Source organism: Sabethes cyaneus, chromosome 2 (genome assembly GCF_943734655.1).
Source record: "Sabethes cyaneus chromosome 2, idSabCyanKW18_F2, whole genome shotgun sequence".
NCBI classification, from domain to species: domain Eukaryota; kingdom Metazoa; phylum Arthropoda; class Insecta; order Diptera; family Culicidae; genus Sabethes; species Sabethes cyaneus.
The window spans coordinates 52,357,649-52,374,670 of NC_071354.1; the positions used below are offsets into that span (position 1 = coordinate 52,357,649).

Genomic DNA, 17,022 nt, shown 5'->3' on the forward strand with positions numbered 1-17,022 from the left:
TAAGAATCATCTTTGGCGGCGTGCAAGAGAACGGTGTATGCAGGTGAAGAATGAACTACGAGCTCGCGCGTCTCTATGGCGAACCCAGTATTCAAAAAGTGGTTACAGCTGGACGGATACGTTGGGCAGGACATGTTGCTAGAATGCCGGACAACTATCCTGAAAAAATGGTTTTCGCATCGAGTCCGGTAGGAACAATACGAAGAGGGGCACAACGAGGGAGGTGGCAAGACTGGCAACTGGTGCCCGCGAAACTGGAGACCAGCTGTCATAGACCGAAATACCGTGGACCCCCGTTCATTTGACCATTTTTAATCTGAACACTTTTTAATTTGAACCCCGCTGGTTTGCACGACGTGCAAATTAAAAATGGTTCAAATGTCATTCTCAACATGACATCATTTGTTTATGTAGACAATGCACATAAACACGATTTGTTTGTACTGACCTAGTGTGTTTAATCGGTTTCACATTTCATTTTCCTAACGATTAAGATCAGTGGTTGGAGAATTCGCGAAAAAGTGATCGTTTGAATCGATGAACATCCCTCATGAACACGCACTATTCGCCTGCCTCGCCGATAATGCACGCATCAGCTTTGAATTTTATCACGAACAGAACCTCAATGTGAACATCAGAATTCGGTCAAAAATTGAATATTGAACATTGAGTGTGTTCGATTTATCGGATATAGAATGCCCGGGGACGCCGGAAAGTATTCAAAATAATATTACCACGAAAAGGGAATAGTTTAAAGTAGTGTTAGTGGCTTTACAAGCAGCAGAAAGCAGTAATTTGCACGCGTTTGCGTTACTCACGATATTCGTATATTCAGCGATGCTATGAAGCGTAAGTGTATGTTGCTCATTGTTATAAGCGAATTGAACCACTCGCGTAGCTGTTTTATCATGATAAAAACCGTTTGCCGATGCTCGGCGCATCTATTCATTTTGCGAGTTTTCCAACCTCTGATTAAGATAGAAATTCGATCGGAAAATGCAATATTCGCACTTGCAACTGCCAACGAAAACAAACCACCAAAACAATAACAAAGAGCAGGGCGGCCAGTTCACACAGGTTTCAGCATATTTCGGGTTATCAGTTGTTCAAATTAAAAAGTAACCCCGTTAGTTTGCATGAGGAATCGTTCAAACGAACGGAGGTCCACTGTAGATGGAGAAATTATTCTGCGCAGGCCATATCATAAGACGTTAGACCAGTTAAGTAAGAAAACATTGAAGGTGCGATCCGATGAGTGAGAAAATCGATCTTCAGCAAAAGTAGCCAACTGCTAGCCTTCGCAGATGACCTTCAGATCACTGCTAGAAACCTTGGGACGGTGGGGGCAATTTACGTCAGACTTTAAACGGAAACTAGGAGGATTGGACTATAGACCAGCACGTCAAAACCCAAATATTTGATAAGAAGAGGCTCCAGAGGAAACAACATTTGCCTCCCATGGACATTGGCTGCCCAAGTAACATTTTTGTTGTATAACAGCTTATCAAGCACTTGTACCACGGAAATCAACTGTACAATAGTTTAATAAGCTATTATACAACAAAAATGTTACTTGGGTGTCGACGGCGATGAACTCGAACTGGTAGATGGATTCATATATTTGGGATCTCTGGTCCCCGTTCACAAAAATGCGAGTATGGAGATTCAACATCGCATTCAAACTGTTGGATCTACTTATCCCTTTGCAAAATGTTTTTGTAGTTCAGTGGAATCTGTTCTTTTCAAAAAACTCACCGGCACCAGATACCGAGGGGTCTGGCACGCTAGACGGCAAGACCAGGTTGAAACCGACGTTTCGAGATGCGCAACGAATAGACCAAGACTGAGTACAACGCAGACAAGTTCTTAATAGAGCACGAGCTACCTCGAGTCTGTACTACTACAGAAGACAAAAATGGGCCGGATCCTTTTAGGGGTATTTTCTTAAGGAATGCCATAGGACAGAGCAAAATTAAGATTCTCTCCGTAGATTATCCCAGCACTTGATTGATCGTGGCCCAGCTGGATTTCATGCAAGGTGCTCTTTTTATCACAATAGAACAAAAAAGGAACGAACGGGTTAAACCTATAAGTCCGGTTACCTCGTTTTTTCTTGGAAATACTAGAAAACTTCGAACTGATTAAAAAAAGGTGGTTCCTAGCTTTTCCCTGTGGGAAAGAACAAAACTGGTGATTCTCACTGGATGCTAAAAATACGCAGCGTCAATAAATTCTTTCTTCCTAGGAAGAGCTTCGATGATGGGAAACTTATAGCGAATTCGTAAATTAACCTGGCTTAGGTCGATTAACACTCAGTTTTAATCGAAGTGCTGTTAAAGCGTTCATAAATTGAACATCTCGGTTCCAAAATTCTCCAATGAGCGGAAAATACAAAAAGAGTGTGGGAATCTACAAATAAATCTCGACGCGAAAGCAGCGTTAGGCTTGCTCGCTACGAGATTTATCATAGACACTGTAGACCTGGCTTTTGGATGAACCATTAGTCCTGAGCTTACAACGGAATAATTATGCGGGATATTCAAACAAGAGCTTGTAAGTTATTTTATGGTTATAAACGGCTGTCCGAAAGCTGCTAAAACAGCAAATTTGCATTGCTTTCCCATTACAGAATTCATCAAACAGGATATCGTCGGGCTCAAAAGGAAGCTGCCAGCCACTAGGGGTAAATCATATCCTAGATATTTTCCTGACGTTATTGCAGACATCATCATCAGCTACGATGTTAACACTCATCACAATTTGTTAAGAAGTACTAACATCAACTATCGAGATGAGTGCATTTAGAATTTCCCTCGACAAACAATATTGTTATTGCCTATAAAGGCGATTAACCAACATTTATAAGTGCAATCAGACAAGAAGTCTTGGATCTCATCTTAGCTTTAATTTCGGAGAAAATGTGCGCGGCATCACAGCTAAATTTATAACAGGCAAAACTTTGGCATTTGTTAATTTGTCAATAGCGCACTCTTGAATATCATTAGTTTTCCTGACCTCGAGGTACGATGCTGCTCTAACAATCTAATCGTCGTATGTTCGAATCTCAGCTCAGGGCAGCGATGCCAATCTTCCAGACATTTGTGCATGCATAAATTTGGGACTCTGTGATTTTCCCCGCAGTATTTTATTTTTTCAGTCTAATCTCTTCTATAACAAAAATAGTTTGTAGAGTACTTTAAGTTTCGGTAACATTAGTAAAACCAGAATTCACAGGAACTAAAATAATTGGTGGGTCCCAAATTTATGCATGCACGACTGTCTGGAAGGTTAACATCGCTGGCTCTTAGAGGTTCTTAGAGTCAACAGTACCGTAACACTAGACCCGCAATTGTCCTATACTTTGGTTGGAGTTTGGTACTTTTGGTTGGGTGAGGAGACAATATTCGACAATTTAAAAATATGCTAGCCCAACTTTGTTCGAATACCGTCTGTAATCGTATATGAAGATTTGATTTTAAATATCTAACTAGTAAACAGCTTCTCGAAAATTTTAGTCAAACCAAACATAATACAATGCTATAGGAAAACTCGAAAAAAAAATCAGGTTACTAAAATTACAAACACAGTTTTGAAAGTCAATAAGCTTTATTCAGTTGATTTAATGCATACATGGATCCAGTTATACCAAACACACGGGGCTGTCTGTTTAGTACGATTGATTTAGCTTTACATCGTCGATGTGGTAGATGAACACATCCTTGAAGTACATGTTCTTGGTGAAGAAGTAGCTAAAGTTGATCTCACGATCGAAGGGGAATCCGAACGGTAGGTCGTCGATGTATTTCGAGCCCGATCCAACACCACAGCTGTAGCTGTATTCGTAAGTAGAGAACTGTTGTACCTTAGGAGCATAATACGGAGTGATGATGAAGTAGAAGGTGAGCTCATAGCCTCCTGGGAGACCCTTTGGTAGCAAAAGACGATCCGGCCATCCGCAGTGAGCTTCCGACATGTCCAGGACGAACTTGCCTTCACCCTTGTAGGCAGTCATGATCTTCTTGTACAGATCACTGTAAGTGGTGCGGTCGCGAACACTCCAGTAGTAGTCACGGGAGTTTCTTACCACTGAGTTTGGACCAACGACAAAGTCATATACGTACTGGTCGACTTCAACGAAGTATTTCTTCAGGTATTGCAGTTCCTTGACGTCGTAGAACTTAGGTCCCATGTACATACGAACTACGCCCTTACCGGCAAACTCCGAGTAAACATCCATGGTGTAAGTGAATGGCTTGTGGTTGATGCGCTGTTGGCGAGCATAAACCGAGAAGTCCCAGTATTTGTCGGTTGAGAATCCCATTGGGATGACGTTACTAATGTCGGCATCGAAATATTCGAAATAGGTAACCAGTTTGTCGAACACAACATTCTTGATCTCAACACCCTTGTAATACAGCTCGTCGTAAGTATAGTATGGAAGGTAGCTCTTGAACTGCCAGTAGTAGCTGAGAATCTTGTAATACAGTTGGTAGAAGAAGGGATCGCGCATCGAGGTTTCGAAATGCATCAGTGCGCTCGGGAATTCCTTCCATTCGGGGTAGAAGTAGTTAGCACCACTGTATAGCAGACGGGCGTAGAACTCAATGTTCTTGTAATATTCGTTATCATAGCTATCTGGGTTCGAGTTGATCAAGTTGCCGAGATAATCAATAGCTTCAGGTTTACGGAAGTCAACCTTGGTTCCATCCTCTAGGTACATGAATCCTTGATCAATCACTTGTCGGATTCTAGCTTCGTAGTCCTTGATCAGATCAACATTGTAGTAGTTGTACTTCGGTACGCTGTAGTAGTCGTTGCGTCCATAGAATGGAACTCCATTCCAGTAGCTGAGCTTTGGTGTATAGCCGGTCTTGATCGGGAATTCCCAGTTGAATTCTTCGATTGGTCCCATGAAGTTAGCTTGACGTTCCAAATAATAACGAGCAATGAGCTGCTGGTACATGTACAGGTACAGTTCTCCACGGCGATCTTTGAACAGGTTGTATTTCTCCTGTCCGACGAAGAATGGATAGTCCATCATGAAGTAGTAGTAGTATGAGTTTAGGCCGATATCTTCGGTGAAGTAGCTGAGTTTGTCCTCACCGTAGTAGGTCAACGGGTAGACGGCAGTGTAGTTCGAGTAGACAATATTGTACTTGCCATTGCTAGCGAATCCAAACTTAGGTTCGTACAATTTCTTGTACAGCGCCTTGTGAATCACGTCAGTGTTGAAGAAATAGTACGGATAGATTTCGTAGATCGGCGGCAGCACGATTCCCTTCAGCTCTGGGTGCTGGAACGTAACCATGGTTAGGGCGTAGATGAACATCACCTCGTTAACATTCTCGCGAGCCCAGACAACGTTCTTGTAGAAGGTGTCCCAGTCAGCAGAGTTGTAGAAGAAGTTAAATAGGTAGTAGGTCTGCTTCAAGTATTCCTTATTGTAAATAGTGAACAGTTCTCCCTTTGGTAGGAAGCCGAATTTATAGTAGTCGAAGAATTCCGATACTTGCTTAAAATCCTGTCAATGAGAAAAAGGAAAAATAACCGTTGGAGAACTTAAAGTTGTAAAAAAATATGAAACGTACTGTGTATTTGGTTTCATCGTAGACCCAAGTCTTGGTGTACGGCAGGTACTCTTCATAGGTGAGTGGTAGATGAATGTTGCGGAAGACCTCGAAGAAAAATTTCTGTTTCACTAGGAATTCCTGGTTGGCTGGAGTAAGAAGAAAACTTAAATATTGTAATTGGTTCTATTTCCAGTCAGTAATTTGAAAATCTTACCATATTGGACGCCAGTCACTGGTTTTTCCACCGGAACGTATGCTGCGCTGGTCAAAGCGACCAGGCAGAGGGTTACCGCTGCAATCGTCAGTCTCATCGTGTTCTCTCCTGTCCGAGCGCTGCCCTGAGTATGTTCTAACGTAGGGACTGGCAGCATCTTTTATAGGACTACTGGGCCGCCCATTATCAGCTTGTTTGCGATTTGGTTTTATGCTGCTATTTTCACCTTGCTGCTAGGTTGTCACGATAACACTCCACCACGCCGGTGATAATCACCTTTCTTCAATGCTCCGCGCTTAATGTTACCAGGATGAACGAATAATTGCAAGAATCATGTTGTTTTAACAATACAGTAGATAATACCTATCGCGAGTTTAGAACGGCGCGGCCAAAGCTATTGTGATCCCGGTCAGTGTGTCTCGAAATCTTGGTTGAGAGGATTCTGTTTGTGTATTCATCCTTAAAAACTGAAAGTAGCTGATAGAATCAGAAATATCTTTAAAAAATTTCAGCATGGGAATTTATCCTCCCGAAGCTTGATTATATGTTCTTTTTCAACAATTTTGGGTTGACGATTTTCAAATTTTTATGAAATTTTGTACGCGGGCATTGGTGAACGAAAACAATAATTAAAAATTATGAAGTTTCCTATTTTTAAAGGAAAATTTAATGAAAATTTTCCGATTGTCATAAACATGGCTTATTTCAAAAATTAATAATATTTGGATCAAGTAGCATACCTAGTCAAACAAAAACAATTATTGAAAATATAATCCAATTTTCATCAATGGAGCAAAAATATCTGGAAAAGAGGTGGGGACCTCCATCTTTTCGGCAATACTATGTTTCTCAAATTTTCCATGAAGAAAATGTTCTTTCTTGATAATTCTTAGACAAAAAATTTGGTATAGTTTTGTCCCTGATTTATGACCAAAAAGAATTAATTTTCCTGATTAATATCTTCAAACATTCATATCCCATGAACCAAGCATCGTAAAACAAACATTTTGTAATGGAATTATAGACAAATTATATTCTCAAGAAAAGGTTTTTCACAAAATTTTCACCTCTGGAACAAGCTTCAAAGAAAAGTCGGTTCTACTGCTCTTTGCTATGTTCTATTTCATGGATTTTGTTGAATTTTTTTTTCTTAATCACATATTCCTAATTTTTTTAAGAATTTTATGATATGTCAGTGGTAGTTTACGTTCCTCAGCACAAAAACTAAAAGGATCATGCGTCGTCGTTAGTCGTTAGCTGAGAGTCTCAGGTCGTTAGATTAAGTAATTAAGCTCTCTTTTGAAAAATAACGTCAATGGCAGTTGAAGATTTTTCAAAATTATCGTATAAGTTTGGACCGAATGGTATTAGAATTTCATAAAACTCCGCATACTTTTTAATGGTAGCAATGGAAAGGAAAATTGTTAGCTGGAAAAAATTTTCACGTTTAAAACATTTTTCAAGTCCATAAACTATGCTCGTTTAAAGTTTTTTATGAAGGTCTGAGACGCTTCGGCAATGATAATTTTGAAAAATGTCCCTATCTACGAGATCTTGTGAATTTCACGTTTTACCGAGATCTCAGCCGTTGGGATTTTAGTAATTTATTTTGCCATGCTTTGTAATATAATCTAATAGTGTGTAAGCTGTGCATGTTAGATTATCTGCCAATTCTAAATCATGATGATTGGAACTGTCTAACTTCTCTGCGCAAAAGTTGCCAAGGAAAAACTGAATGCAATCAAGCCCAACATAATCAGCTGTCCAAATTCGTTAAATGTATGCGAAAGTGCATCCCAGTGGCAACACCTCCAAGCCGTCTGTACATTTATTATCAGCATGCGGTAATTTTGCCTTCTCGTTGATAGCTCTGGTCATACCTTACGGACATGCATGATCTATAGGGTTCGGTTTGGCTCGATAACGCTTCGTAAAATTGGTGCATCGGAATTGACCTTTCATTGAACTGATATTTGTATTCTTTGATAGCTTTGAATAAACGTTTGATCTCTGAATAACCTTACCGGCCGGAGGCCACCGTATTGTTATGTGAAGAGCTATATTGATAGCTTTGAATCTATGAGTATCTTCACCGCGCATGACTTTCGAAATTGCTTGATCCCAACAGTTGATAGAACAGGGTTAGCAAAAAAAGAGTTTTTTTTAGATGCATAAGATATTTTAGGTGAATTTCAGAGTCTTCGAGATGCTGAGTCTAAAACTGATTTCCTTTTCTCTCCATCACGTACAGATTGTTTGTAAAAAGTGCTCTTTATACGGATCCTAAATACGAGGAAAAAATAACTACCACAATTCCGTATTAAAAAACCTAAACAAGGGTTTTTATTATCTTTTGCAATTTTTTAATTATTAAACACAGGAAATATACCACTAGATTAAAAAAAATTCTATACAATTTAAAAAAAATCTACAAAGCAGGGTTGCTACACTAAGCTTGTTTATTCTTATATAGATAGAAGCAAAATCTGTAAAAGTCATATATGAAACAATCTCCCCGAAATAGGGACCTAGGAAAGTCCTTTTGGTTGGTAAACGGCTAGATAATGCGGAATATAGACCCCATAGTGGTCGTTAGCCTCTTATCCAGCAACTCCGATCCCGACCTCCTCGTGGTACCAGCCGGAATACGAGCAACCTTAGCGGAGATCGGGTAACCAACCCCGGTGGAAACTAAGGTCGTATACTAACCGGGAAGGAGGTATAGTGCGTCTCGGCACTATGAGATGGCAGCCCCATCGCGAGACTCGGTAGTGTTGCCCCAGTACGGCTACACACCTAAACTAAACTTAACTAACAACATTCAAGCATATTCGGAGCGGAATATTCGGCATCGACCTAGGCGACGAAATAAGGACGACGAATGGAGACTCGGGACTTGGAACTGCAGATCGTTAAATTTCGCAGGTTGCGAGCGGGTGCTGATTGAACAGCTGGAACCCCGCAAACTCGGCATCGTAGCTCTGCAGGAAATCTGTCGCAAAGGAGAGAAGGTATGGAAGATCCGTGGCGAAAAGGCCCAGTTTTACCAGAGCGGTGGCGCTACCAACGAACTGGGAACGGGCTTTGTAGTGCTGGGCGGAATGCAGGATCGCGTGATAGATTGGAAGGCGATCAACGAGAGAATGTGTGTATTGAGGATAAAGGGCCGTTTCTTCAATTATAGCATCATTAACGTGCACTGCCCGCACGAAGGTAGACCCGACGATGAGAAAGAAGCGTTCTACGCGAGGCTGGAGGCTACGTACGACAGCTGCTCGTCACGGGACATCAAGATCGTCATCGGGGATATGAACGCCCAGGTCGGTAGGGAAGAAATGTGTAGACCGGTGGTAGGACCCCATAGCCTGCACACCGACACAAACGATAACGGCCAACGATGTATAAACTTCGCAGCTTCCCGAGGCCTGGTGATCCGAAGTACCTTTTTCCCGCGCAAGGATATCCACAAAGCCACCTGGAGATCACCTGACCAACGTACAATGAACCAAATTGACCACGTTCTCATAGAGGGCCGGTTCTTCTCTAACATCACGAACGTACGCTCCCGTCGGGGTGCGGATATTGATTCTGACCATTACCTAGTAGCAGTACATGTGCGCTCAAAGCTGTCCACCGTATACCGTACACGTCAAAGCCGCCCTCCTCGGCTGAACATCAGGCAGCTAGATAACCCACAAGCTGCCGAGAACTACGCGCGAGTACTGAATGAGGCACTGCCTTCTTCCGAGGAGTTAGGTGCTTCAAACCTCGAAGACGGTTGGGGCAGAATACGCTCGGCCATCGGAGAGGCCGCTACCGCGGCACTAGGTATTGAGCCTCGGAGTATACAAAATGATTGGTTTGATGGGGAATGCCAACAAGCGGTGGAGGAGAAAAAAAACGCTTGGAAAAATTATCTAAGTATTGCCACTAGAGAGAACCTGGCCAAGTACCGACGAGCTAGGAACCAGTTGACCACGATCCTGAGTAGAAAAAAGCGCCAAAAGGAGGACAGAGATCGTGAAGAATTAGAACAACTATTCCGAGCTAATGACACGCGCAAGTTTTATGAGAAGGTGAACCAAACTCGGAAGGGCTACACACCGAAACCTGACATGTGTAGGGACGAGGGAGGGAATCTAATTACAAACGAGCGCGAGGTGGTCGACAGGTGGAAGCAGTTCTTCGATGAACACCTCAATGGCGAAGTCGCAGAAGGAGGCGGAACGGAAATTAACCTAGGAGCGCCTATGGAAGATAGTGATGTCCTAGCACCTGATCTCCAAGAAGTCAAACGAGAAATCAGGTTGCTGAAGACCAATAAAGCCGCTGGGAAGGACCGCCTACCGGCAGAGCTTTATAAACATGGCGGGGAAACGCTAGCAAAGGCTCTACACTGGGTTATTTCGAGGATTTGGGAGGAGGAAAAGCTACCGGAGGAATGGATGGAAGGAGTGGTTTGTCCCATCTACAAAAAGGGTGATCGGCTAGACTGCTGCAACTATCGTGGTATTACGCTGGTAAACGCCGCCTACAAGGTACTCTCCCAGATCCTGTTACGCCGGCTGTCACCGATAGCACAAGGTTTCGTAGGGAATTATCAGGCGGGTTTCATGGGGGCTCGCGCAACTACGGACCAAATGTTTACTATCCAACAGATCTTGCAGAAATGTCGGGAGTACAACGTGCCCACGCATCACATCTTTATCGATTTCAAAGCAGCATACGATACAGTCGATCGAGACAAGCTATGGCAGATAATGCACGAATACGGTTTTCCGGACAAACTGACGCGACTGATCAGAGCTACATTGGATCGAGTGATGTGTTTCGTACGCATCTCTGGGACACTCTCGAGTCCCTTCGAGACGCGACGAGGGTTGAGACAAGGTGACGGTCTATCCTGCATGCTGTTCAACATCGCTCTTGAGGGGGTGATCCGACGAGCGGGCATTGAAACGAGAGGCACGATTTTTACCAAGAGTAGCCAACTTCTAGGCTTTGCAGATGACTTCGATATCATAGCCAGGAACTTTGCGACGGCGGAGGCAATCTACGCCAGACTGAAAGCGGAGTCTAGGAGAATTGGGCTAAAAATAAATGCGTCGAAGACCAAATACATGAAAGGAAGAGGCTCAAAGGAAACAAATGCGCGCCTCCCACGGACGGTAACCGTTGACGGCGACGAACTAGAAGTGGTAGAAGAGTTCGTGTATTTGGGATCGCTGGTGACCGCGGATAACAACACTAGTAAGGAGATCCAGCGGCGCATCCAGCATCCAGCGGGAAATCGGGCCTACTTTGCCCTTCGTAAAACGCTACGATCAGGAAGCATACGCCGCCGCACGAAGCTAACAATGTACAAAACCATTATTAGACCGGTAGTTCTTTATGGACTTGAAGCCGTGACGCTGCTTACGGAGGACATACGCGCCCTTGCCGTGTTTGAGCGGAAAGTGCTGCGGACGATATTTGGCGGAGTACAAACTGAAAGCGGAGAGTGGCGGAGGCGTATGAATCACGAGCTACAGGCACTGCTTGGGGAGACTCCCATCGTACATCTAGCGAAAGTTAGCAGGCTACGGTGGGCCGGACACGTCGTAAGGATGCCGGACGACAGTGCGACGAAAACGGTCCTCTTCAACAACCCCACCGGCACCAGGAACAGGGGGGCCCAACGTGCACGATGGCTCGACCAGGTCGAAAGCGATTTGCGACTTCTGAGACGACTAGGAAATTGGCGACGAGTGGCCCAAGACCGAGTTGAATGGAGACGAGTGCTTGAAACAGCACGAGCCACCCCGGCTCTATGCTGCTGAAGAAGAAGAAGAAGAAGAAAGTCCTTTAAAACTTGTTATATAAATTAAACATTTGTAATGATAAAGTTACAACATTAATTACTTTACTTTACTTTTTCGTCTCCTCATTACTCGGTCTTGGGCTGCCGCTCTCCAGTCACCCCTAACCTCGCCTCGCGTCTGCCTCGAAGTCGTCGGCCTCTGTCGGCTTCTCTGCTAAAGATTGTTTTTGCTAGTCTCTCATCCGGCATCCTTGCTACGTGGCCAGCCCATTGTAGTTTATCGTATTTTAATCGCTTCACAATTCCCGCGTCGTTGTATACTTGGTATATTTCACGACCCATGCGCCTGCGCCACACTCCTTCGTCTAATATGCTGACAAGAATTTATTGCATGATCTTACGATAGAAAACGCCAAAAGCTCGTCGGTTGCTCTCTTTCAACGTTAACGCTTCGTGGTCGTAGAGTACCACCGGGAGAATTACCCAAGTAACAACGGTAGCTGAATTGCAAGAGCAATGGCTGTTTACGGGTTGGTTTAAGGCGATCAAAGCTGCATAAAGTGAGCACTTAAATGGTGTTTAAATAAGCGATGTTTAAGCTACTTTAAGTTTTTCAAACCAGTTCTCTCCCAAAAGCTGATAAACAAGCTTAATAGCGGAGTTTTCTACTAAAAAATCTGTTTATAAACAGCCATAAACATCAAACCGTTTGACGGCTGCTTAAAGGTGTTAAAGTGTAGAGTGGAAGCTTTCATTAGGCTCACAGCTTTTAAAGTACTTTAAGGCTGCTTAAAGGTGTTAAAGTGGCTTTACAAACTTCTACCAAGTTTTCTTTCGGCTCACAGCACACACACTGTCAGATCATACAATTTCGCAATTTGGCTGACAGCAAAAGTTTGTCAGTTATCGACATTATCGACTACTTCACGCTAGGCGGGCTAGGCCAGGTGTAAAGATATTCTCACTGTCTCTTCTGCAGATGCAAATGGAGCGGATCATACGATGAGTGCTTATGGATCAAAAGATGGCGGGTTCAATTCCCGGAAAAAAGACATGCATTTTTAATTAGCTAGCCTAATTATTCGAATTAAAGTTATTCGAAATTAAAAATATCGCGTTCGAAACATGTTCGCAGCAAATACAAAAGGCCGCGTTCCATTTTTTTAAATTTAAAAATAGATTTTTTTTTGGCTGCACAAAGGTTGACGAAGCGTTGATTAAGCGATTGGAAAAGCAGATTGCAAAACTATTTCTCGTTCTAAAAATAGAATTGACAGCATTGCGCAAATTGGCTATTTAAAAGCGCAAAAAAGTTTCTATTAAGCTTCATTGCAGCTTCGAAAGCAGCTATTAATTAGCCTGAAGCTTGATAAAATCACCAGATTCAAATGTTTAAGAGCTGAAAAAAGGTTTTTATTTCTAAGCCTAAACCATAGATCAGCCACAGATTGAATAAAATCAGCTATAAAAGCGGTTGATCAGCCTGAAATTGTTACTTGGGTAGCGTCTTATACAGCGCGAGTTTTGTACGCAGTTGCAGGCTACGGAACCTCAGCTGTCTGAGCTGGCCGTTGGCAGCCGCTATCCGCCTTTTTACTGCACGGCTCACATTATTGCACATATCACTAACGTACCAAGGTAAACAAATCCGTCGACCAGTTCAAAAGTATCTCCATCTATCACCACCGTAGTTTCAACACCCGAAGGGCTACCACGCTCTCTGCTAGCCTCCACATACTTTGTTTTGGTAGAATTAATGAAAACCCCTATCTTCGCAGCTTCCTCCTTATGATGCGTGTACGTTTCTTCCACAGCTCTACGGTTAACATCGATGATATCGATGAGATTTCGTGATGATGGTACCGCTTTGTTGCGCGCCTGTCATTCGAATAGCACCTTGCAATGCAATGTTGAAAAGCAAATTCGATAGTCCGTCATCTTGCTTCAAACCAACCACAAACGAGTCCGATGTCTCACCCGCTATCCTGACGCTTGATTTTGAACCATCAAGGGTAGCACGTATAAGCCTAACCAGTTTTGTTGGAAAACCATGTTCAAGCATCATCTACCACAGCTCATTTCGTTTAACTGAATCGTACGCCGCCTTGCGGTCTATAAACAAATGGTGAGTCTGCAAGTTAAATTCCCAGAATCTACCGAGGATCTGTCGCAAACAGGGATGGAAAATCAGTGTTTTGATCAAATCTGTGAGTTATCGCCACACGCACAAATCACGATCCGTACAGATCATGACTGTTGGGTCAACTGGCAACCCTAATTAGATTCGCCACCAGGGCTCTCCAGCGACTCACTCGATTGATGTCACTGTGACGGTGGAAGTTGTCATTCCATTCGACACAGTTTATGCGAGAGCACGTTTTATCTAAAGTAAAGTATTCAAGGCATCCAATAAATCTCCCTGGTATCGATCTCATCGACAAGTCTTTGCTGATGAATAAATTTTGCAATTTCGTCGGTGATACTAGCGTCGATGTTGCTTTCCTGCAGAAGGCGTACCCGAAGCTATTGAGCAGCACACTGGCGCTCTGCTCCAAATCCAAAATTCATCTTTCGCTGAAAGAAGCTTGTTCGCCTGTTTCCCACCCGAAACGGCCTGTCTCGTACGCTATGTTGCCAACGGTAGAGGAAGAGCTCAATCGTCTGGAACGTCTACAGATCATTTCGCCTGTAGAGTATTCCGAGTGAGCAGCTCCAATCGTCGTAATGCGGAAGGCGAACGGGAATGTGCGCATTTGTGGCGACTATTCTACTGAGTTAAACGATCGTCTTTAATCACACCAGTACCCTCTTCCGTTAACCACAAGACATTATCTCGAAATTGTCTAATTGCACTGTATTTAGTCAGATTGACATATCAGACGCTTTCCTTCAGATGGAAGGGGATGAAAGCTGCAGACACCTACTCACCATTAACACTTATCGTGGCCTGCATCAGTACAAAAGGCTACCTCCTGGAGTGAAAACTGCGCCAGGCGCTTTCCAGCAGTTGGTGGATACAATGTTGGCAGGTCTTCCATGTACCGCAGGCTACAATCTTCTACCAGTGCTACAGCGAATCGAAGAGTTCGGTTTCACAATACGACCGGAAAAATGCTCTTTCGGTCAACAGCAAATCCGGTATTTGGGTCATCTGTTAGATAGTCCAGCAAAGATTAAAGCAATCGAGAACATCCCACCACATCACGGGAGTTCGCTCATTCCTAGGAGCCATCAATTACTCCGGAAAATTCGTTCAGAATATGCGATCTCTCAGGTTCCCACTAGATCATCTCCTCAAATACACATCTACGTTCATATGGACACGCGAATGTCAACAGGCGTTTGACAACTTCAAACAGATTCTGTCATCCGAGCTGCTTCTAGCACACTATGATCTCAAGCAAGAGATCATTGCTGCGGCAGATGCGTCATCCATCGGCATCGGGGCAACAATCAGCCACAAGTACCCTGATGGCCACGTCAAGGTGATTCAGCATGCTTCTCGGGCACTCACGCCGGTTGAGCAGCGCTATTCTCAAATCGATCGGGAAGGACTGGCAATAACCTACGCAATTACGAAATTCCGTAAATTCATCTTCGAGAGACGGTTCCGGCTTCAAACCGACCATGCGCTACTGCTGAGGATTTTCGGGTCCAGAAAGGGGATTCCGATCTACACTGCAAACCGCCTCCAGCGGTGAGCTTTATCACTCCTCTCCTACGACTTCTCGATTGAGCACGTCTCGACTGATAAATTCGGCAATGCTGACGTGTTGTCGCGGCTCATCAATCAGCACACCAAACCAGATGAAGATGCCATTGTTGCCTGTACCACCTTAGAGAAAGAGTTGAGGTCAGTAGCTGTAGATAGTACTAATCAACTGCCCCTCAGTTTCAGTATGATTGATAAAGCGACGATATCTGCCCCGTTGCCTCGGAAAGCTCACCGTTTCATTCGTGATGGCTGGCCCAAATCTAAGTCCGAAATCAGCGATCCGAAGATGCTTCGGTTCTTCAACCGTCAGAAGTCCCTGTCGGTAGTTCAAGGCAGTGTGATGTTCGGCGACAGACTGGTAATACCGACCACTTTCCGCAGGCGGTGTCTCAACCAGCTGCACAAGAGCCTGGCACCCTGGCATACAGCGAATGAAGGCCATCGCACGTAGCTTCGTGTACTGACCAGGAATGGCGAGATCGTGAGTTTCATCAAGGGTTATCAACACTGTGCGGCTGCAGCACGGTCACTACCGAAGGCAGGACCGCAGAAGTGGTGTTCCACAACGGCTCCTAAACAGCGAGTACATGCCGTTTTTGCGGGCCCCTTGGACGGAGAATATTGCCTTCTCATCATCGATGCGCACACCAAGTGCCCGGAAATTTTCCCCACTCGTCAGATAACTGCAAAGGCTACCGGAGCTTCTCGTGACAGACAACGGTACACTATTCAAAAGTGCGGAATTCAGCGAGCTCTGCTGCGAAAACGACATTCGTCATATGACAACGGCTCCTTTTCATCCACAATCGAACGGTCAAGCCGAACGATTTGTGGACACCTTCAAAAGGGCAGTTAAGAAAATTCCGGAGGAAGAAGGTTCGGTCAAGCTTGCGCTGGCTGGACGTTTTCCTTCTGACTTACCGTTCCACACCAAATCCCCACGTTCCAGGTGGGATGTCACCAGCAGAGGCGATGTACAATCGACCGCTATGAACATCGTTAGATCTTCTACGACCACCGTCAATTCTTGAACTGCCAGGGTTCTTCCAAAGCACGGTCGTTCAATCCAAAGGATTCCGTATATGCTGGAATTTATGCCAACAATAAGTGGTCGTGGTTCCCTGGAACGGTAGTAGAGAGGATCGGCACAGTGATGTACAACATCTGGATGGACAATAGGAAGCTGGTCAGATCACACATCAACCAGCTCAGACAACGAGATGCTCCTAGGACAACAACGAAGGCGCAGGCGAAACAAGGCCTTCCACTCAGCATCTTGCTTGACGAGTGGAAACTATCTATGCCAGCATCAGCGACACCCCAGGCTGTCCGATTGTCTGAAACGGAAGTCCTGGAGCAATCGCGGTCCACGATAGTTCCAACATCACCCGCTGCATCTGCAAGTGGGCTCTCGACATCAGCGTCTTCACCTTCGACGGCCTTCGAGTCTGCGGCTGATAGCTCACCGGCAGTGCAACTACCTCGGCGCTCTTCTCGAATCAGAAGACCACCGCGACGGTTTCAGCCGTACCTTCGGTACTAGGAGGGAGATGTTGGGTCAACTGGCAACGATGTACAAAACGCTAATCAGACCTGTAGTCCTCTACGGACTTCAGACAGTAACTTTGCTTACGGAGGACATACGTGCACTAGCCGTATTTGAACGAAAGGTGTTGCGGACTATTTTTGGTGGAGTACAAATGGAAAGCGAAGAGTGCCAGAG

The 17,022-nt window shown here is 44.2% G+C and overlaps 2 protein-coding genes across 2 annotated transcripts; one reads left to right on the plus strand and one right to left on the minus strand.

Moving 5' to 3' along the window:
- Positions 1–3,661: 3,661 nt before the first annotated feature.
- Positions 3,662–5,881, minus strand: LOC128734530 (hexamerin-1.1-like). The gene is made up of 3 exons (XM_053828779.1): positions 5,785–5,881; positions 5,589–5,716; positions 3,662–5,521 (listed from the first exon to the last, which is right to left on the minus strand). The coding sequence occupies exons 1-3, from the start codon at positions 5,879–5,881 to the stop codon at positions 3,668–3,670; spliced, it is 2,079 nt and encodes a 692-aa protein (XP_053684754.1). The 3' UTR covers positions 3,662–3,667.
- A 10,197-nt stretch (positions 5,882–16,078) lies between these two features.
- LOC128735423 (uncharacterized) lies at positions 16,079–16,842 on the plus strand. Its single transcript, XM_053829909.1, has 2 exons — positions 16,079–16,297; positions 16,339–16,842. Exons 1-2 carry the CDS (start codon positions 16,079–16,081, stop codon positions 16,840–16,842), a joined length of 723 nt encoding a protein of 240 aa, XP_053685884.1.
- The last annotated feature ends 180 nt before the right edge of the window (positions 16,843–17,022 follow it).